The sequence below is a fragment of the Podarcis erhardii genome (genome assembly GCF_964252035.2).
Source record: "Podarcis erhardii genome assembly, chromosome: 3".
Taxonomy (NCBI): domain Eukaryota; kingdom Metazoa; phylum Chordata; class Lepidosauria; order Squamata; family Lacertidae; genus Podarcis; species Podarcis erhardii.
The window spans coordinates 99,808,576-99,830,232 of NC_138507.1; the positions used below are offsets into that span (position 1 = coordinate 99,808,576).

At 43.5% G+C, this 21,657-nt stretch overlaps 1 protein-coding gene across 1 annotated transcript; it reads right to left on the minus strand.

Moving 5' to 3' along the window:
* Positions 1 to 1,411: 1,411 nt before the first annotated feature.
* On the minus strand, positions 1,412 to 21,650 carry UTP25 (UTP25 small subunit processome component). The gene is made up of 12 exons (XM_081854654.1): positions 21,439 to 21,650; positions 18,722 to 18,761; positions 17,280 to 17,532; positions 16,988 to 17,194; positions 15,701 to 15,789; positions 15,094 to 15,504; positions 13,486 to 13,705; positions 8,541 to 8,743; positions 6,751 to 6,933; positions 4,872 to 4,984; positions 3,256 to 3,501; positions 1,412 to 1,747 (listed from the first exon to the last, which is right to left on the minus strand). The coding sequence occupies exons 1-12, from the start codon at positions 21,543 to 21,545 to the stop codon at positions 1,501 to 1,503; spliced, it is 2,319 nt and encodes a 772-aa protein (XP_081710780.1). The 5' UTR covers positions 21,546 to 21,650; the 3' UTR covers positions 1,412 to 1,500.
* Between the last annotated feature and the right edge of the window lie 7 nt (positions 21,651 to 21,657).

The window sequence follows — 21,657 nt, forward strand, 5'->3', positions numbered from 1 at the left end:
ATGACATCCCTGTTGTTGCCAAGAAACTACAAAACAACATGCTTTATCTTTCATTGCTCCCTAACTTTGTTATCCTGCTTTAGGTTGCTCAGGCACTCATCTCTAATAAATACATCCTGAAGAGAGGGACAGGAGACCTTTAATCTTAATTTAGCAGCTTGCTTTTCTGTCTCTAACCATGAGTCAGCCTGGGAAGCATGTAGAATTTTAGAAATAAAGTAAGTTAGCCTCTCAGTACAAAAACAGGAACATTCCTGTTAAAGATAACCTTTTCTAAGAAACCAGAAGCTTTTCTTTTAAGAGTCTTAGGTACAGAGATTCCAAATGACCAGAAGAGACTATTTATGTATGTGACTATAGCTGCCCGGACTTTGTTAGGTCAGAGATGGGAAAGAAAATACAGCCCCTACCAAGGAAGAATGGCAGATAAAACTGATGGACCCCACTGAAATGGCAAAACTGACCAGAAGAATTAGGAACCAGGAAGAATAAATACCTGTAGTTGAAAGTTGAATTATGGACTGTTTAAAGATTTGATAAAATTGGAGTAATAGAAGAGAAGCAGGAGAAAAATGTTCGCATAAGGATCCACAAAAGGGAGTAGGGAAGTCAAAGGGGATTTACTGATTATGTTTGAAATGTTTTCTTTGTTGTTGCTTGTAAACCTGAAAATGCTAAAATAAACACACTCTCTCTCTCTTTTTAAAGGAACATTCCTATATCAATGCTGGCTAATTCAGGGATTGAAATGGAATTGCCTCTTTATTGGTGTTTAGTTCCTGCACTAGAGGAATTAGACACAGTTAATCAGCTTAAAACTAAAATAGACAGCAATGCAATGGCGGAGACTAGTGAACCACAGCTCTGCAGGCCTATTTTAACATTTAAAGGACACACTCATTATACAAAGATTTTAAAAAGTTTGACAATGTTTTTTTTTAATAAATGCAATGACAAAACACAAATAGACCACAATTTTTTTTTAACAAGACATCTCTCACATGTTTGATGTTTATAGTTATCCAAAGGGTGAGTGACTGACTGGCTGTGTTTTTCTGGTCACCGTAGTGTCCTGGTCAGAATCTAGCTTTACTGAAGGTCACTTCAAGGAACAGGTGGAGAATGATGGACCAGACCCTAAAGAACAGCTGGCAACCACTGGCCATTGTAGAGCTAAAGGGTGCTTGCTAGAGGGGTGGACTGGAGCCAGGGTCTGCTAGTTGCTGATCCCTACTGTAGTTGTATTGTATTAGACAGTGTATTCAAAACAGTTAAAAGCAAATGTGGGGGGAACAACTCTCAGCACCCTTAACTACAGTTCCCAGGATTGTTTTGGGGTGTGGGGAGCCATAACTGCTCGTGTGGTATAATCACATTTTAAATGCATGGTGTGGACATGGCCTTTCCCCCCCTAACATTTGTTCTGGAAGAAGCACAAGCCCCAAATAATAGGCTGAACAGGTCAAGGAGTCCATTCGAAATCTCAGTCCACTGCTTATTTCACTCTGTTTCTCCGGTGACAAAAAGGTGCACATTTTTGGAAGACTGGAGCATTTGGGCCGCCCGGTCGACACCCACCACCGCAGCCACCTTTTGAGCATCGTATTTTGAGTACAGCACTGTGCAGGTCAAGGTGGCCTCTTCCTCGCTGCCTGCCAGCTTCATCATATTGCAGACCTCACTATAGAAATGGGGATAGGTGGGCAGTTCGTAAAAAATAAGGTTCCGGATGCCTCTAATTGAGTACCTGAATAGAGCAAACAAACAAGAGGGCACAAAATGATTAATATGCAACCGGGCAACACAGAAATTCCTTTTTGAAACTTTAACCATTTACAGATGAAACAGAATACAGCCCCTTTTTTAATTTAACAGGCTTGGGATTTCAACAAGGGAAATGGGACTTCCTGAACCTGCCCCCTCCCCGGCAGTGAAGCAGGATTAAAATTCACAATGCAAAGAGGTAGAATAGATTCTGTAGACTGCTAGCCACCAAAAAACAGGGTCTCTGGATGCCCGAAACCTTCCTGCAGCTATTTGCTGAACCTCCTCCCTCTCCACCTTATTTTTGTATGTTTGGCATTTGTTGGACCCCCTATATCATAAAGGTATCTGGTTGACTTTCAGTGAATAAGTAAAAAACAATGCAATGCAAAACAAACTATCAAACTGATATCTACATAAATGCAAACAAAAGCAAACCTCACTGTACCCCCCACCCCCATTAAAATACAGATATAAATGCTGAGAGGCCCAGCCTTCAAAATTTAAAAGGTTTGGGTGAATCAAAAGGGCTTCAGTTGGTGCCCCAAAGATGACAGAGGTGGCATCGTTTTTATAAGGAAGGCCTGCGGATTCCTATTCAAAGATCACTCCTCTAGTGGACCAGCAAAGTAACATCCCCTAGGTCCCTTCTCCTCTTGTCAAACTGGATCATCTCTATCCACCTTTGTTCTTACCACTTAATTCAGACTTCTGGAACAAGGGAAACTTCCTCATACCAAGTCCGACCTTTGGTCCATCTAGCTCAGCACTGTCTACACAAGGGGTTGACAACCTGGTCCCTACCACCCACTAGTGGGTGTTTCAGGGTTCTAGGTGGGCGGTAGGGGGTTCTATGGCACAAGCTGAATCTTCCTTCCATCGAGCACTGGTGGGCGGTAAGGAAATTTTACCATCAAGAAAGATGCATTAGTGGGCAGTAGGTATGAAAAGGTTGACTACCCCTGGTCTACACTGACTAACAGCAGCTCTCGGGGACATCAGACAGAGGTCTCTTCCAGCCAAATCTGGAGCTGTCAGGGATTTAAACTGAGATTTGCACTCAAAGTACATTCTCTATTAGTGAGCTATGGCCCTTCCTTGCTATTAAATAAATATGTACAGCTTTGGTTCAAAAGAAAGTATACACAGCATCACATTATGATCAGCTGGCAATGATTTTCAAGACACATTTTACCTTTCTATGGGAGAAATATGAGCCCAAGAAACATCAGTTATTAACACATTCAGAAATCAAACCAGAAGTGTATTGTCTTTTAGCCTATATTTATGATCTGTGGAGCAGCATCTACATTGATGGTGCTGCATAGATGATGAAAATAATACACATTTAAGAAATCTTTCACTGCTGTGTGAAAAATTCCACATTTTTAGCCTAATTATGACACATTATTCATTTTTGGGGGGAGCAAGTATGACCTCATGCACCCTCTTCTATTAAAAACTTGAACTTTAGTGACCACCCCACCCTACCTTTTGTAAAAGTGGAAACGCTCCGTGAAAATCAGAAATTGCTTCACTCCCTTTAGGAAGAATTGCCTCGCTCTGGAAATGCCAGATTTACTGGTGTATTCACAGATGTGCACAAAACTCATCTCCTCCTTCTTGAAGTAGTTCCGAAGGCGCACGTAATCAAAATATGATGGGACGTAGATGAGTGTGTGCGACATGACGGCATCGCGATACTCGGGCAACACTTTCTCAGTGAAAAAATGAAACCTGATTAAGGAAACATAAGCATGTTATTTTGCTCCAAAAATAAAAAAATTCCCAGCATCTCGCTTAAAGCAAATGTAGAATATATATCACACAGAAACACTCTTACTCAACACACTGCAAAAGGGACCATTTTGAAGGAGCCTAGTTCCAATTTATTTCCTACATAAGCAGAATAAGGGAAAGATGTCACCCCCTTCTCAATTGGGAGAGGTTTTATTAATGCTGCTTAATACAAAAGGAGGGTCTCCCCCTTAACTGATATGCACAAATGTGTCTTTATGACTATTTTTTACATGCACCACAGGCTATCTTATTCTTGATCGTATTTTCTAGCAAAAGCAATAAAAATTCTTATTAAAAACATCGTAAATGCATATAAAAATGATTTATACACAGATCACTAGTCTTCATAGTAAAAAAACACTGCAGACAGACCACTAACTTCATCTAACATTGTGTGGAGTCTCTGCATTTTTACTATTATTCATATCCCACTTTTCCTTCAAGGGCCGCAGGGTGACATATATGGTTTCTCCTGTCCCATTTATCTACGCAACATCCCTGTGAGGTTGGTTAGGCGGATAGATGGTGATGGGTCACAGGACTCCCCATGATATTTTGGAGACCGTGGCACTTGGCTGTCAATCTTTCTTGGTGAGCTTTGGGAGCATGGGAAATTTCCACGATGGCAGTGATTATGTTGCTCACATGATGGGAGATGCAGTCTAAAGCACTTGGGAGGGCTGTTGCAGCTGCAACGCAAAGCACTTAACCACAAGGAAACGTTTATGAGTCCTCCACAAGGCAAGTGTATAATGCCAAAGGAAAATAATTGGGACAGAGTGTTTCAGTGCAGAGTGGACTTGTTCAGGGTTGCCATCTTCCAGGGTTCCATCCTCTGGTTTTCTATTCCCTCCCCACAGCCCTGGTAGGTAGCAATCTTTGCCTACGGAGTGTGCCCAGTCCTCATTGTGCTGTTTCTGGGGTCTGCTCACTAGGGTTCCCTGCCTGTCCCCTGGCTAAAGATTCACTGTACTTTGGCAAGGCTTGAGGTTCCCTGCTGACACCTCCTCCTTGTCTGCAGATGGTGCCGTTTTGCCTGCATAAAGATCAGCGCTTGGAGAAGGAGTTTGCTATTAGTATATAGGATTGAGGTTTCTATAGCACCGCAGGAGGTTAGCAGAAGATTCTGGTGTGCATAATGTTGCCATTCAGCAGGCTGTGTTGGTTTCCTTGGATTTTTAAAATTTATTCCCCCGCCCACTGCCTACACACACACACACATACACACACTTTCCACAATGCTACACTCTACTGAGACCAAATCTGAACCTGATGTCAGAAGAGCACAGCTGAAACGACCACATTACCTGGCATTTATTGCAGAAATGGAATTTTCTGCTTCCAGCTTGCGAAAAACATGAGGAAGCTGTACTACAACGTGGCTGATAGAGCCCTTCAGAGGTATGTTCCTTACAGCTACCTGCAAGAAGCAAACACAACAGGCAAATGAAGGCAATGTTAGAACAGACAGGTTACATCTGAGATCAACTCTCATGGAAAGGCTAAGAGTTGGCTTGACGGCTTGGAACAGTTTGGTTCTTCATTCCCTCTATAACCAGCACTTAGGCATGAGTGCCATTTGCTTATGTAACCCAAACACTCCCTCTGCCCAAGGTTTGCAAATATATAAACAATATTTTCCTTGCTCAGGGGACTAAGAGACGCAAAACAGCCTAATGAGGACTGAGGGTGCTTCGCATACCCAGAACACTGGCTGCCTCTTGGGGTGGAAAAATGGAAAACTACACAGGAGGGGGAAACAGAATGGAACATCCTATTGAGAAAGGGGACACTGAACTGTAGCTGCAACGTGTTCCAACCAAAAAATTTACAAAGAGTGGGAGTACATAAAGGAATACATGGAAAGATTTGGTTTTGGAGCTTAAATTTAACATGCAATAGGTAAAATGCGCAAGGATACAAGACGATGTCATGACATATATGGAACAACAAATACAAACTTTTCTTAACACAACGAGAAAAAATAATAGGTTGAGAAGATCACACATGGGTGAAGGGAAGTAATGGGAACGGGGGGAGGGAGGTACAGGGCAGCATTTGGAAAATTGTTAATGATATATATGTGATTTAAGAGGTTAAGAACAAGGAGTTAAAAGAAGGAGATTAACATGAATGAAAAGCAAAGTCATGTTCTTGTTTGTATTATGGTTTATTTTGGTTGTAAAATCCTCTGGTGTAAAGAGTGTACAATTTTTTTAAAAAATAAAAACTTAAAACTTGAAAAAATAAAAACAAACAACTGCAATTCCCAAGATTCACTGAAGGATGCCATTGCCCTTAAAGCAGAATAAAACCAATATAGAACTGGAACTGCAACATTTTATTGTACGTCCCCCTTGTCTACTTTAGAATCCTGTTCTCAACAGCAACGGACAGCCGGGTGCTCTTAGAAACAAGTAGGGCATGGAGATGACAGCTACCTTCATTATTTAGCTTTAGCAACTGGTAAGTTGCCTGTGAAAAAGGACTCTTCATTCAGCTGTCAAGGTTAGCAGTACTTAATAAGGCCATTTGTCTATCCTCCACGAACTGGCTTAATCCTTTTTTTAAAAAACCCTCTAACTAGTGGCCATCAACTCGTCAAGGAGAGTGGTGGATTCGACAAGTAAATCAAGAATTGTGGGGAAAGGAGACGCTTCCTTCTTCCTGTCATGAATCCAGTGCCAAAGAAACACTTCCTTTTACAGGAAAGTCTCCTGCACGCTATGCTTTCTCTTTGTACCTATAAATTACCATTTAACGGAGGAAGAGAAACTCATCATAGGGTTGTGCTTGGCCCCAGGGATACTAGTTGCCAACCCTTATTTTACATGAACAAAGAAGATTTGTGTTGGTGCAAGGAAGATAGAAATAGGACATTACTGTTGAGGACGATGCCTGTCAAGGTTTATATCTTTAACGGGACAATGGGGGTGGTGGGATATTTTAACAAACAAGCTTCACTATCAGCTTGGCAGCAGGAGACAAATGTAATAACTGGAGGCAGCAATAATCTGAGGTCAGCTTGTCTTGAGACATTAAAACACATTAGGAATGGGAAGATTTATTATCTGTAAGTCCATAAGCACACACCCTCCCATTGCCCTTTGCTGCAAGGTCATGTTGGAAGGCCAATAAGCCTTCTTCACTTCTATACAAGGGCTACAGACACATGTGAACACTAACCTGCCCCCTGTAATTGAAGCAGTGCTTATTGAAGATGGAGTTGATCTGTGGATCCTGGAGGGCGCTGAACAGCAGCGTCTGCCGATAATACTTGGACCAGTTGTTCAGATTGAACATTCGCACCCGCGAGAAATCCACCCCATGAGACTCCAAAGGCAACAGGTTAATGTGGTTCATCAGGTGCTGTGAGCAGATTTTAAAAAGAAAAGGAAGATGTCCGTCAATCTGGATTGGTTTGCAGGAAGAGGAAAATCAAGGAAAGAGAACCCTGAAAAGTTCATGCATTATACTAAAATGAGCCATGTGAATGCAAATCTGAACTATTAAACTATTAAGCAGCGGATTTGGCTCACTGGTAGCGCACCAGTCTGAATACAGAAGGCCGTAGGTTCAATCCTTGGCATCTCCAGGGAGAGGAAAGTCATGCGTCTGAAAACTTGGGAGAGCCATTGCCAGCCAGTACAGAATTGTTGGCATACTGTCCTTCATCTAAAGACCACAGGGCAGTTCACAACATAAAAATACAACATGAGAACACAAAATAGGTAACAAAACAATCAAATCAATAACCCCTCCTCCCATGAGCACATTTTAAAGGCCATAGATTGTTTAATCAGCCAAAGACCTGGTTATAGAGAAACATTCTCGCCTGGCACCGAGACAATACTGAGCTAGACAGACCAAAGGTCCGACTCAGTATTTGGCAGCTTCCTTATGTTGCTAACAGCTCTTTGGCTGTTGTTGCTAGGAGGCTTTGGTTGCCTCTCAAGCTCATTTCTGGAAAATCGTTCTGCAGCATCCAAGAGACTGTCAATGATCACTGCAGCATGTGTTTAGTGAAACGAGGGTCATTCGACACCTGGCTTGCTCTAAGTGTTGTTTGAACCATCCAGTGTTAGAAACCATACAAAATGAAATCTTTTAGTTGGTTTTATAATGTTCTCAACTGGCCCACAGGAAATAATATGGTACAAGAAGAGATCACAGGAGCTGCTTAGGCTGCTTTTCATAGTTTCCATGTCTTTGCAACTGATTTGCCCTTAGAAAGAACTCCCCACTATTTTCTAGCATGACATCAGAAGAGCTGGCTGGATCAGGCCAGTGGCCCATTGAGTCCACAGTGCTCAACCAGATGTCCTGCTGGCAGGCTTCTCACAGACATCAGTACAGCTTAACTCTACCAATCTGAAATTCCCAGAAACCGGTACTCAGGGCATAATGCCTCTGACAGTAGAAGTAGAGAATAGCCTTATCCTCCACAGATATGACTACAGTGGCACTTCGGGTTAAGAACTTAATTCGTTCTGGAGGTCAGTTCTTAACCTGAAACTGCTCTTAACCTGAAGCACCACTTTAGCTAATGGGGCCTCCCGCTGCCGCCACGCGATTTCTGTTCTCATCCTGAAGCAAAGTTCTTAACCTGAGGTACTATTTCTGGGTTAGTGGAGTCTGTAACCTGAAGCGTCTGTAACTACTGTAATCCTATTTTTAAAGCTGGTGGCCATTGCTACTTGTGGAAGCCTTGCCAGGAGAATTTCTAAGCAATGCGCTACTTCTAGAGGGAAGCCTTGCCTGTTGAAGGCAGTCCAAAAGGAGAATCGGCTTCGCTAAATTTTAAGAATGCATCAGCACTCAGAAACCCAGAACACATGTCTCCATTTCATGAGTTCAAATTAAACACCCGCGTTAAAATTTGCTGGCTGTTTACTGCATTACCTATCTTGTGAACCCTGTTCGTGAGGCATGATACATGAGTGAAAAGGGTAAGAAGGGGTAAGGAGATGCATTACCAAAACATGCTCCCAGTTCTGCATTAGGTAGATGTCGGCCTCATCGATGATAAGAATTTCTATGGACGAGAGGAAATCATAGTCTCTCTTGTTCTCTCCCTCAGCTCCAATAACAGTCCTCAGGCCAAGGGGAGATGCAATGATAATATCGGAGGAGTAAAAAGGCGCGTACAGCCGTATGCTCTTCTGAAGAACAGAAACACCTGCCCAAACACAGACAGGCAAGTCAGTCACCAGTCAGTCATTTCACCAGTCATTATTTCACAGAATCCCAGAACGGTTGTGTACAGTTGTTCCTTTCTCTCTGAACCATCACAACCTTCGCACCTGATCACAATGGCTGTGTATGTATGGGTGAGCATGCAAGTGTGCATAGAAACCTCTGAGTGGATGCAGCTTACTCTACAAAAGGCAATGATCACATGTGTCACTCTGCCCAATTTTGTCTCTGAGAGCCAGTGTGGTGTAGTGGTTAAGAGTGGTGGACTCGTAATCTGGGGAACCGGGTTCGCTCCTCCGCTCCTCCACATGCAGCTGCTGGGTGACCTTGGGCCAGTCACACTTCTCTGAAGTCTCTCAGCCCCACTCACCTCACAGAGTGTTTGTTGTGGGGGAGGAAGGGAAAGGAGATTGTTGGTCGCTTTGAGACTCCTTTGGGTAGTGATAAAGCGGGATATCAAATCCAAACTCTTCTTCTTCTTCTTCTTTGGTCCTACCCATTGCTAGCTAGGGTTGCCCATGAGGGAATGCTGCCCTTGGGATAGGCCCTAAGTCAGGGATGGGGAACATCCAGCCCATGAGCATATCTTGGCCTGCCAGGCCATCTTCCCCAAACCTATGACCATCCACCCATCAGCTGACATCACTGGTGACACCAGCTGACAGGCAGGGTTTAATCCTGCACTGGTGGCATGATCTTGTTCCCAGCAAAAAATGCACAGCCTAGGCAGCAGAACAAGATCAGCATGAGACTAGAGACTCAAAGGGGAAGGGTGAGGGAAACTCACAAAGGCTCCTCTCTCACTCCCATCAGAGTGAAAGGCATTTTGACAGGTGGGCAGCCCTGCCCGCTCATCAAATTAAGTCTGCAAGGCAGATCCTGATAAAGACCTGGCACATGGAGTAAAAAATGTTCCCCATCCTAAATGGAGGCACAACCCATTTCCATGCAACCACCGCCATGGTGTAAAGCCCACTGGTGGGTCCAAATACATGGAACCAATGACATGAACTGGATAGCAGACCTTCCTCCAATTCCCTTGTCTGAATTGGGATCAGCTGCTTCCCTGATTCCAAACACACCTACAGGGTCAACATTAAGTGACAATGCAGCAACCAGTATCACAAAAATGAACGCGCGCCATGTTTGTCACTACGGTGAAGAGAACCTCTCTGCTTCTTTCAGCATGCCTAGTAAGTAGGTAAGACACATTCGTACAGAGAAGGGAAATCCTGAAGGGAACCATTTGGCAACTGGACTTAATCAAAAGGAAACCATCAGCGGCAGTCATGACGCACTACTTGCATCTCTTGGCTGTATTATTAAGCAATATCTTTCATGAGACAATACCTTCAAGTAACATTAAGTTTTAAAGCAGCCTTCTCATAGCAAGAGTCCTAGACATCAAGCCACAGGGAAAGACTCTGCATAATGCACCAATAAACCAGCATGAAATTGCAATTTCTGGAAGAGTCTTGACGCTTTCTGTTTAGCCCACATTTGGAATCACTTCACCTGGGGAGAGTACAGCAGGGCTCAGCTGGAAGCCGCAGGCATTCTAGCTGCACAATCACCATTTTGCAGACAAACACAACATCTAGATCATTTACTGAATTTCTGCTTTCTCCAGTCCTCAAGGGCAACAAAGAAGAGTGATGGTTACAAGACTGCCATCAGATTCGATTTCAGCGCAGTGCAGGGCTCATTAGGGGTTCAACAACTCCAGAATAAGGGCTGCCTCCACCTATGCCTCCACAACGATTATTGCAGCTTCCACACCTTGGCATCCACAATGTTTATTGCACACCATTGCAGCTGGGGTGTGCTTGTGCTGGTGGTAGATTAGCAGGCTGCATGTTCCATACAAAAGCATACAGCTTTGCTCTATGCTTACCGAAGTGTAGAGTTAGAAGGGACCTGGGAATTCACCTAGTCCAACACGCTGCTCTGTGAAGAATCTGCAATGCAGGGCGCACACCTGATAAATGGCTGCCCAGCTTCTGTTTAAACACCTCCAGCAAAATAAAAGTCCACCACTGCCACACAAGGCAGTCTGTTCCATCCTCAGATAGCTCTTTTATCATCTGGCAGCTTCTCCGAATGTTTCTAAGTCCTGGCTTCAGCAGCAATGGAGAACCCGTCTTCTCCCTTTTCTGTGTGATCACTCTTCAGATATTTTAAGACTGCTGTCAACCCCTTCTGGAGAAGGAACTGGCAAACCACTCCAGTATTTTGCCAAGAAAACTCCATGGACATAAAAAAGGAGAAGCTCTGAGAAGAAAGTGAGAGTTTCCAAGGCATGCTCTGGTTCATGGGGTCATGGAGAGTCGAACATGACTAAGACGACTAAACAACAACAAAACCCCTTAATCTTCTCTCCTCCAGGCTTTTACATGCCCAACTCTTTCAGCTGTTCCTCATAGGTAATGGATTCCAGACCCTTCACTATCCTAGTTTCTCTCTTCCCTGGGCACTTTCCAGTTTGTAAGGAGAAGGCATGGCACAAATTATTATTAATATTATTAATTTTTATTATTATTAGAATTTGTATACCGCCCTATACCCAGGGGTCTCATTTTAAAAGGGCATAGGATATCAATCAGATCAACCCAAGGCCTGGTTAAAAAGGAACATTTTTGCCTGGTGCCTAAAGGTGTATAATGAAGGCACCAGGCGAACTTCCCTGGGGAGAGCATTCCACAGACAGGGAGCCACTGCAGAGAAGGCCCGTTCTCGTGTTGCCACCCTCCGGACCTCTCAAGGAGGAGGCACACAAAGGAGGGCCTCAGAAGATTATCTCAAGGGTCTTCCAAAGATCACAGCACTGCCACAGAGGACCTATGGACAGATTTCCTGTTTTGCACTGAGCAACAACCAGCTGATTAAGAAGAGGGGGACACACTCTCTGTGTCTAAGATTTTGACTCCTGAAATACCAGGGCATGGTCCAACTTTATGCAGGGTAAAGGCACAACTGGACCAAAAGCAGCACAAGACACAGCCGCATACTGCTTCTGTCCCAGCCAATTTCTCCAGATTGAGCATGTCTTCCCATGGTTGTGCAAAGCGTTTTCTTGTGTGCTCCAAATTAGTCCACGTCCACCTCTTCTTCACTTTTGAGGAGGAAGGACAAGTGATGCAGTTGCTAGGCAGCGGTAGGTGGCAGCGAGAAAATACACCAAGGCATCTACTTTTCAACCCTGCACAATGTGGTTGGGCCCGTAGCTGCTGGAGCTATATATCCAGTACAGCTCTCAGTGCTGATGCTCAGTGAGATTCCGAATTAGCCCGCATCTCCCTACCATCTTTTGTTACCTTAAGTCAATCTTGCCGTAGAGAGACAAGGGAGATCAGAGCAGTTTAAAAGAAACAAAAAGGAGCAGGATATAAGGTCCTCCACTGAGCTGAGTTATGGCCGAATGAGACCACTGGCCCATCTCAGCCAGTACTGTCTACTCCGCTTGGCAGCAATGTCTCAAGCAGAGGAAGGAGAGCATGAAAGACAATTAAGTAGCAGCAGCTTCATCCATAATTCTGAAGCACCAATTGTTTTGAATCACGTCCAACCCACACAATGTGGTCCAGCTTGTGCATTTGCCTCAATATTACTAGCAGGGCCAAGCTTGAGCCCTTTGTTGTTGTTTTAAAAAAATGGTTCTGCAATCAAATTTTCCATGCAAACTGTTTGCAATGCAATGGAATTTTCCATGGAAAAAGAGTGTCCATTTCTGAAAATGCATTGTTCCTCAAAATTACATAGTAACAAGATGAACAAATACGCTGGTAGTGAAACTGGGAAAGTTTAAAGGTTGCAACGTACGTTTTTCAGAGTACTATTCGTAAAAAAGCATAAATGCATGCACGCACATACAATATAATTGTACAGCTCTTTTGGCATGCTGAAATTAGCATGCTAACAGTTTTTGGTGTTGTCATTATAATGTCTTAAATATTTTCAAGTATTTCAATAATATCTGTAAGGCTTTGAATGAAACATCTAAGCTGCATTAATTGCACTTGAATATTTTTCCCCCACTAAGTAAATTGTTCCATACAAATAATTTTGCCAACTGCAGAAAAATTAGAGATAGTTATTCAGTGTATAAAATTTACACTGCATGCTTTGTAAAACGTTATTACAGCATACTAACTAATCAGAAAGCAAACATGCTAAACCACATTTAAATCATTTTTGGGCACTGAAATTGTTTCCCCAGCAAACCCATATCACTGGCAACTGGTAAAAATATTGCAGGTGTGTGGGGGTGTGTATGGTTTGTGGAAGATTATAAACAGAGAGATCTAAAGCAAATGAGATACACAAAGTAGTGGGGTTAGCACTTTGTGCTGTCTTTTTCTTTTGAAATCCCTGTTTGCAGCACTACACACCAAACCACACCTGCAACTCCTGCATCTGATGAAATGGACTGTACTCCACAAAATATCATAATAAATTTGGTGCCAAGTGACTCTTCGTTGTTTTTCCTATAAATGAAGCAGCCCTAAGGAGTCTAAATGGTAAGAGGGAGAATTACATTTAAAAACAAGGCTGTGTTGGCTTTACCAAGGGGGGGGGGGAAATCTACGCAAAAAATCGAATACTATTTTGGAGATTTGGTGGGCTTCCACTGGGCATTCAAAAAAACAACCCTAAACTTGTAAAACATGCTTAATGCTTTGAACTATTTTTTAGAACACAAAAGGACTGATCTTAAAATGTCAGTACCTAGCCTGAAGTGGTCATCAATGTTCCCAGCAAAGACAGCTTCATAATCTTCTGGCCTTTTCAGATTGGGCGGTTTCTCTTCTGGATCTGAGCCAAACTCCCCCTTGAACCGCTTTTTGTTACTAACATCAATTTTCTTTTGACTTGTCGATTCAAGGAGGCTGATGAAAATCTGCACCACACGTAAAGCAGATTCCCGGAAGGGCACCACTATCAACACCTATGCAGGGAAATGCAGAAGCAAATCTATTTTGAGCAAGAAATATTTTTCAAAAGAAGACACACAGAGAGTGAGATGCTATATTGTAGGTATTTAGGGCTAGCCCCTCATCTAGCTTTAGCTGACTGACTACTCCTTAAAATATGTATTTATTTGCTGAATTTATATCCTACCCAACCTATAACATAAATTTATCTTTGTACCCAGGGCAGCTAACAAAGTAGAAAGATAGAAAAAAATATTGTAATGAGAATAACTAGCACAACAAACTAAAACAGCAATTGTCTGTTTAAACAGTCCAGTGAAAATGAGAGCTGCTCAAAGTTGTAAAATTTACCATTCTAAGAAGCATGGGAAAACAGTAGAAAAAAATGACTGGTGCCTAAATCACAGTAATAAGGGCATTAGGTGGGTCTCCCTGTGGATGGCATTCCAAAGGTGGGGAGCCACCAATGAAATGGTGTTTTCTCCTCATTTGACACACAAACCAGTGGTGTTGGATTGGATAATGGTCTCAGATGATAATCTCAGTGAGCAGGCAGATTGCTGCTGGAGAAGGCAGTTCAGTAAATACCTGGGTCCCTATATATGAATGAGAGAGTTCTAGATAACTATACAGAAATAAGGAGCATTCTCCATGGGATATATTGAACCATGTTTGTCATTCATTATCAAACTCCCTGTCCCTGGCATTTGAGCATTAAAATGAAGATCTAACAAACAAAGAAACAAAAAACATACCCAGTGTTATGATACAATAGTTAAACATCCCCAAGGAATAGATCCAATAACATTTTCTACTCAAGTCCAAAAAGAAAATTGGTCCATCATTTGCGACACAAGAGAAGCAAATATTGGGTGGAATCAATCGAAGTCTTATTGCATGATGATTACAGTGGTGCCTCGCAAGATGAAATTAATTCGTTCCGCGAGTCTCTTCATCTTGCGGTTTTTTCGTCTTGCGAAGCATGGCTATTAGCGGCTTAGCGGCTTAGAAAAGGGGGGGGGAGGGAAAAAACTCGCAAGAACTTGCCCGATGTTTCGTCTTGCGAAGCAAGCCCATAGGGAAATTCGTCTTACGAAGCACCTCAAAAGACGGAAAACTCTTTCATCTAGCAAGTTTTTCGTCTTGCGAGGCATTCGTCTTGCGGGGCACCACTGTATGGACTCATGGACAGTTGGCCAAGCATGGGCACCTTACAGTTTCCAAGTTGTAAGAGATTTAATCATTCCCCTACTGGTCAGGGATTCATAGGCTGATTTGAAGGGACACCTTTACTGTACAATGGCAACTCTGTTTAGGGAATACCACATACACCAAGGCATGTTTAGGGAATACCACATACACCAAGGCATGCAATGACGACAAATTAAGGAAATCCTTTCACCTTTGGTCTTGTGAGTCCTTGATCTCTGAAGCTATCATCGTCAGTCCCAGGTTTTTGGTCCCTTCGCTTGGCATTATTGCCAAGAACTTGGGCATTTGCCTTCAAGACGTGGTTCAGGGCATGCAGGCAGTAGACTTGACGGACTTCTTCCCCATTGCTTAAAGCAGTCCTCTCAGGGTAGAACAAGTCCTTGTATGAATTCATGATGCAGAAAAGCTCTTTCTGCAGCGAAGTAAATGGCTGATCTTTTGATTTCACCTGCGTGGAAAGGAATGGGCTGTTGACTTTAGGCCAAGCAGATCCTAAAGGCTTGCGAAGATGAAGCCGTTTCAAATCAACTTCTTTGTCTGGCTTAACCATTCCAAACTTCTCCAATTTTGAAGAAAACACTAACTGACCCAGTGCTGGCCACTAGAAAGGAGAAACAAACACAACATAAGGTTAAACACAACTCCCGTTAATAGTCTCAGATACGCTGTAAAATACCCTATGTCTCTTTTTTTACAGAGGATGAGCACAACACATTCAGAGATGAGTCAGCAAGTTTTGAACCAAATAAGGAATAGAAACCAACCACAGTGAATATGAAATAAATGTACGTTATTACCTTGACTTGGCTGGTAGATTTTGAACACGCAAGAATTTTATCTATTTGTTTTTCTTCCAGTTCTTCTTCGACATGACACTTAAATGGATCTGTGTGGAGAGATAAAAACAATGTTATGAAAACTAGACTCTGCTCTACAAATTTTTAAAAGAAATCTGATCAGAAGGAGGAAATTGTTATCGCAATTATGAATTGTTAGAGGTCTGTCAGAGATCTCAAATGCTGCATCTAACAGTAAAAGAAGAAGAAGAAGAATGTAATCATAAAAGAATCTTGCATGACAAGGCAATTCTATAGTACAGAAAACAGCAGCATGGCTAAAGGGGAACTTCTGCCTCACCCCGATGTGGTAGGACTCCAGCTCCCATCTGCCTCAGTCAGTGCAGTCCACCTCTGTTCTACAATGAGCATACACATAAGCCTTGTCATTCCTCAAAAAAGGAACACCCATTCTCAAGAGGTTTGGCAAACCCAAGCAGATTTTGGAAGGAATGGCAAGATATTTTTTCTACCACCAGAGAACTGAACTTAGTGACAATACAAATCAAATTAGCTATTAGTGTTCAAGTCTGATCTGCACAATTGATGACCTCTTAAGTTAAATGCAGCTCGCTATGTGTGGTTTGCCAGATGCAATGGCAAACTCTTCTTTGTGTAGTTTTAATCAGGCAGCACAGAGGAGGTTCATCTGACCTCAGGTGGAAGACAACGGACGGGTTCTATGGCTCATCAGCTGCTCAGATCTGCTTTAAATCAATTTCTCAAGGTTCTTAGGCTACATTAAGGAATAATGTCCTCCCCTAAGCAGCAACATATGAACCTATAACCAAGACCATCACAGTTACAATTATATAATACAATACAATAATATATATATTACATATAAAATATCAAGAATCCAGCAAGCAGTAACCAGGATTATTAAACCTTTTAAAACATAAAGGCATAAAAATGACCAAAATTTCAATAAGCAATTGAAACAAGACTCTAAAAAACAGTAACAACCATAATAAAAATCCTCTTAATTTAAACAGGTACAGATGAGGCCAACCACACATTCCTTGGGAGTTCCATTGGACAGGGGCCACCACTGAAAAGGACCTGTTTCTAGTGTCTTCCAGTTTAATTGGCCTTAGTGGCATGCCAATGAACAGGGCCTCCAAATTCAACCACAGGGCTCAGACTGGTCCAAAGAGCTGAAGGCAGTCCTTCGAGATGTCAAGAAGCTTGTATGTAGGTACTCTCCCCCACCCAACAAACATTTAATATAAAGACCATGCATTTTACCTTTTGCAATATCTGCAGAACCACTGCTTTCTTTCCCATCTGCAGAAGGATCACCGCACTCTTCTTCTATGAAATTGGTTTCCAGGCTAAACTCAGATTCGTGCTGCACGTCTGTGAATTCTTCAGTAGCTTCATGTTTCAGGTCGCTAGAAGCCTCTGGATCTCCAGGTTCCTCTTGGCTGTTTTTCTGCAGTGGTGCTTCTTGATCTATGCCAGATCAAAAAGAAGAAGAGTCGTAGGTTGTATTCGTACGAGAGCTGTGGTCTACAGAATTTGAGATGCACTGGATTACCTGATTCTGGGGGGTCAGGCGCATTGCTGTCATTGTCTTCGTCCTCCATTTCTCCCTCAACTTCTTCGTACTCATCATCACTGTCCACTTCTGCATCACCTTTGTTGCTTCCTCCTTCTGATTCATCTTCATCATCCTCACTGTCCGAATACGGAGCAGTTTTTAAGGTGGCCAGTAACTTGTGATATACTGAGGCTTGTTCAGAATCATTCTCTGTGTCACTTTCTGAGCTTGACTGCTCAGAAGTTTCTGACTAGAAATGGGAAAAAATAACGTATAATGCAAACATACTGATACAGAGTCTGATCACTGGATGCTGAGCCTAGTATTACCTTCTATATTATTCTATCCAAGTCCAGCTTTTATATGTCAGCAACCCTCCAAAGTTCACAGGCTGAGGGGTTTCCTTCTTAACTGGTAATGCCAGTGATTAAACTTAGGGTCTCATGCATGTAGACTGTCCTTCTACAACATGGTGCCCTCAAGATGGGCAACTCCTGGCTGTGTTCAGCTGTAGCCTGAAACATCTGGAACAGGTTGGAGAAGACTGATGCGGACCACTTGCATCCCTTCCAATAGGGATTCAGGCCTCATCATGGGACTTAAACTGCTAATAAATATTTCAAGTTTTGTGTTAAGAAATCCAAGTTATGGGTGAGATCCAATGGCACGCCAGGGGCCGTGACGGTACTTCTCTTTTTCCCCTGCACCCCTATCTGCTCTAGAGTATCCCTCAACTCATTGGAGCAGATGTTTGGGGCTTGGTGGGGAGCTGCAGGAAGGAGGGAAAGGAATTCCCATTTGCAACAGCAGAAATGTGTTGTGCAAGCGGGATGGGTTGGGGCAGGGATAGAGAATGAGCTGGAGCCAGAGGAGGGGACTGCTGAAGTCCTACTCTGTTATTACTGCAAGCTTCTGCAAACCTTCCCCAGCTTTTTCAGATTTGCAAGCTTTTCTCTGAAGTCACAAGTGCTAGGACAGGAATGGGGAACCTGTGGCCTTTCAAATGTTGTTGGATGACAATCCCTACCATGCTCGACCACTGGCTGTGCTTGGCTGAGGCTGATGTGAGTGGAGTCCAACAAGATATGCTGAAGCCTAAATTCTGGGTGAAATACCAGGCACTAAAGCAGACACATAAAACCATAGAATTGTGGAGTTGGAAGGGACCCTGAGGATCATCCAGCCTGAACCCCTGCAATACAATGCAGCTGTCCTATACAGGGATCGAACCTGCAACATTGCCACTATTAGCACCACACTGAGCTATCGAATTACACTGCAACCAGGGATGGAAACAGCAAAGGCAGCGAGGAGGGATGTGCTATAGAATTTGAACTAACTGTGTTAATACAATTAGTCAGTTTTCATGCATTAGCATTTCCCATTAATTTATCCATATAAAAAGAGGCATGCTTAAAAAAAGGTAGGGTCACTCTTACCAGTTCACAGATTTGAGTTGGTTTTTCTTTCCCAGAAACCCTAAAAGGAAACCATTTGAATTTAATTTATCTTTAGCGACTGATACATAGATTGAAAAAAAATTAAAAATAATCAAAATGGTGTGTAGCTTTTAATATTTGGAGAGTTTAGCACAAGAAGACGTGAGCATTACTGCACATAGCTGCCCATCACAACTTATAATGTCCTGACTGGAACCAGAACAACAAGAGATTTCCAAAAGACAATAATATTTTAAGAGTTCCTTAATGCTTGCATCATTCTACTGTGTGCATCCTTTGCACACCTGTGTGGACACCACCTGGGAGCTGGAAGGAGATCACTGATGGCTCAAAGCTGAACCGCACCTTTCGAAAAAGAGGAAACTTTACAGAAAGCTGTGATCAAACCATCCCAAGTGAGTTGTCCTTTCTGTGCCCCAAATGGCTGAAGGAAAAAAAGCATCAGTCCCAGATTATTATTGCTGCTGCATCACCTAATACATTGTGGAGAATCTGGCATTGAATAATTGGAAAGGAGAGGAGCCCAGAGATACAGTTATACTGGGTACAAGCAATAGCTTTTAATAAGCATGTTTAGTCAGATGTAAGCCCCACTGAGCTCTATAGGGCTTAGTCCCTGGTAAGTGTGCATACAACGGCAGTCTAAAAGAGTTGTGGTGGATCGCACAACTCTTGCCCCAGTGCTCACTCCTGTCAAACTGTAGTGTTTGTGGGGTTTTGAAGCACTACAGAACCATGCAAAAACAGTGAACAGAGGCTGAGTGTGGGTTAAGTGTGCACAGTATGAGGATCACAACCAGATGTCCATGGGAAGCCAGCAAGTGGTATCTGTTCACAACAGCACTCCTCTCCTGTGGTTCCCAGAGAGAAGAAACACAATGGTGCATCTGCAGCAGCACAACCAGACGCCTTCATCTGCCCCAACTGCAACAAAACTTATCTCTCCAGTATTGAAGGGAACGCAGTGGGTGTAGCCTACCTTGATGTCAGCAAGGCATTTGACAAGGTGCCCCATGATATTCTTGTAAAGAAGCTGGTAAAATGCGGTCTTGACTATGCTACTACTCAGTGGATTTGTAACTGGCTGACTGACCAAACCCAAAGGGTGCTCATCAATGGTTCCTCTTCATCCTGGAGAAGAGTGACTAGTGGGGTGCCACAGAGTTCTGTCTTGGGCCCGGTCTTATTCAACATCTTTATCAACGACTTGGATGATGGACTCAAGGGCATCCTGATCAAATTTGCAGATGACACCAAACTGGGAGGGGTGGCTAACACCCCAGAGACAGGATCACACTTCAAAACGACCTTGACAGATTAGAGAACTGGGCCAAAACAAACAAGATGAATTTTAATAGGGAGAAATGTAAAGTATTGCACTTGGGCAAAAAAAATGAGAGGCACAAATACAAGATGGGGGACACCTGGCTTGAGAGCAGTACGTGTGAAAAGGATCTAGGAGTCTTGGTTGACCACAAACTTGACATGAGCCAACAGTGTGACGCGGCAGCTAAAAAAGCCAATGCAATTCTGGGCTGCATCAATAGGAGTATTGCATCTAGATCAAGGGAAGTAATAGTGCCACTGTATTCTGCTCTGGTCAGACCTCACCTGGAGTACTGTGTCCAGTTCTGGGCACCACAGTTCAAGAAGGACACTGACAAACTGGAACGTGTCCAGAGGAGGGCAACCAAAATGGCCAAAGGCCTGGAAATGATGCCTTATGAGGAACGGCTAAGGGAGCTGGGCATGTTTAGCCTGGAGAAGAGGAGGTTAAGGGGTGATATGATAGCCATGTTCAAATATATAAAAGGATGTCACATAGAGGAGGGAGAAAGGTTGTTTTCTGCTGCTCTAGAGAAGCGGACACGGAGCAATGGATCCAAACTACAAGAAAGAAGATTCCACCCAAACATTAGGAAGAACTTCCTGACAGTAAGAGCTGTTTGACAGTGGAATTTGCTGCCAAGGAGTGTGGTGGAGTCTCCTTCTTTGGAGGTCTTTAAGCAGAGGCTTGACAACCATATGTCAGGAGTGCTCTGATGGTGTTTCCTGCTTGGCAGGGGGTTGGACTCGATGGCCCTTGTGGTCTCTTCCAACTCTATGATTCTATGATTCTATTGGTTTCTACAGCAGCAGCAGGCTCTGTAACCTTCCAACAGTTTGCTGTCAGCCCCATAGGTGCATTCCTCCATTGTCTCCCGATACAGATGGATGCTGACTGGACTGCCTCTGACTGGGGAGGCGATATCCTCTGCATTCTGGGACAGATAACTAAAAACTTTCTGCTCTCTATCAGTTGTGAGAGATGAAGACACAGGAAGAAAGGAGGCAAAGGCCATTGAAAAATGAAAATGAAGACATATAGTCAGCTATGGATCACTGAAAATGCTGCAGGCGTGGGGAGAAGGGCATTTAGGACAGCCAAAATCCTCGGAGCCGTCTGCCTTAGCAATTCAGTCTATGTGAGGGATGGGGAAATTGTGGCTCTCCAGACGTTGTTAGACTCCAACTCCCATCACCCTTAGCCGGCAGGGCCAGTTACCAGGGACGATGGGAGTCGTAGTCCGACAACACCAGGAGGGCGCCGACTCAGGGAAGGCTACTGTGGGGAAATCGTTGCAGGCAAGAAGCCTCATCAGCAAACAGATCCTTCACCTTTCACCTTAGACGCCATTCAAACAAGCCCCGCTCACCGATCATAGAATGGGTGCTCCTCCCCGAAATCCTTGAGGTGCTTCTTCTGCTTCTTACTCAAGCTGCTGATCAGCTGCTGCTGGCGGCGAGCTTTCCTCTTCCCCATGTTGCCGAACTTCCTGCTCCGCTTCCCACGTGGATTTCCTCCCCTGTCGCTTTACGGCCCCCCAAGTCCGCCGCTTACGACAGTGGGCTGGGCTGGATCTGAGTGGATTCCT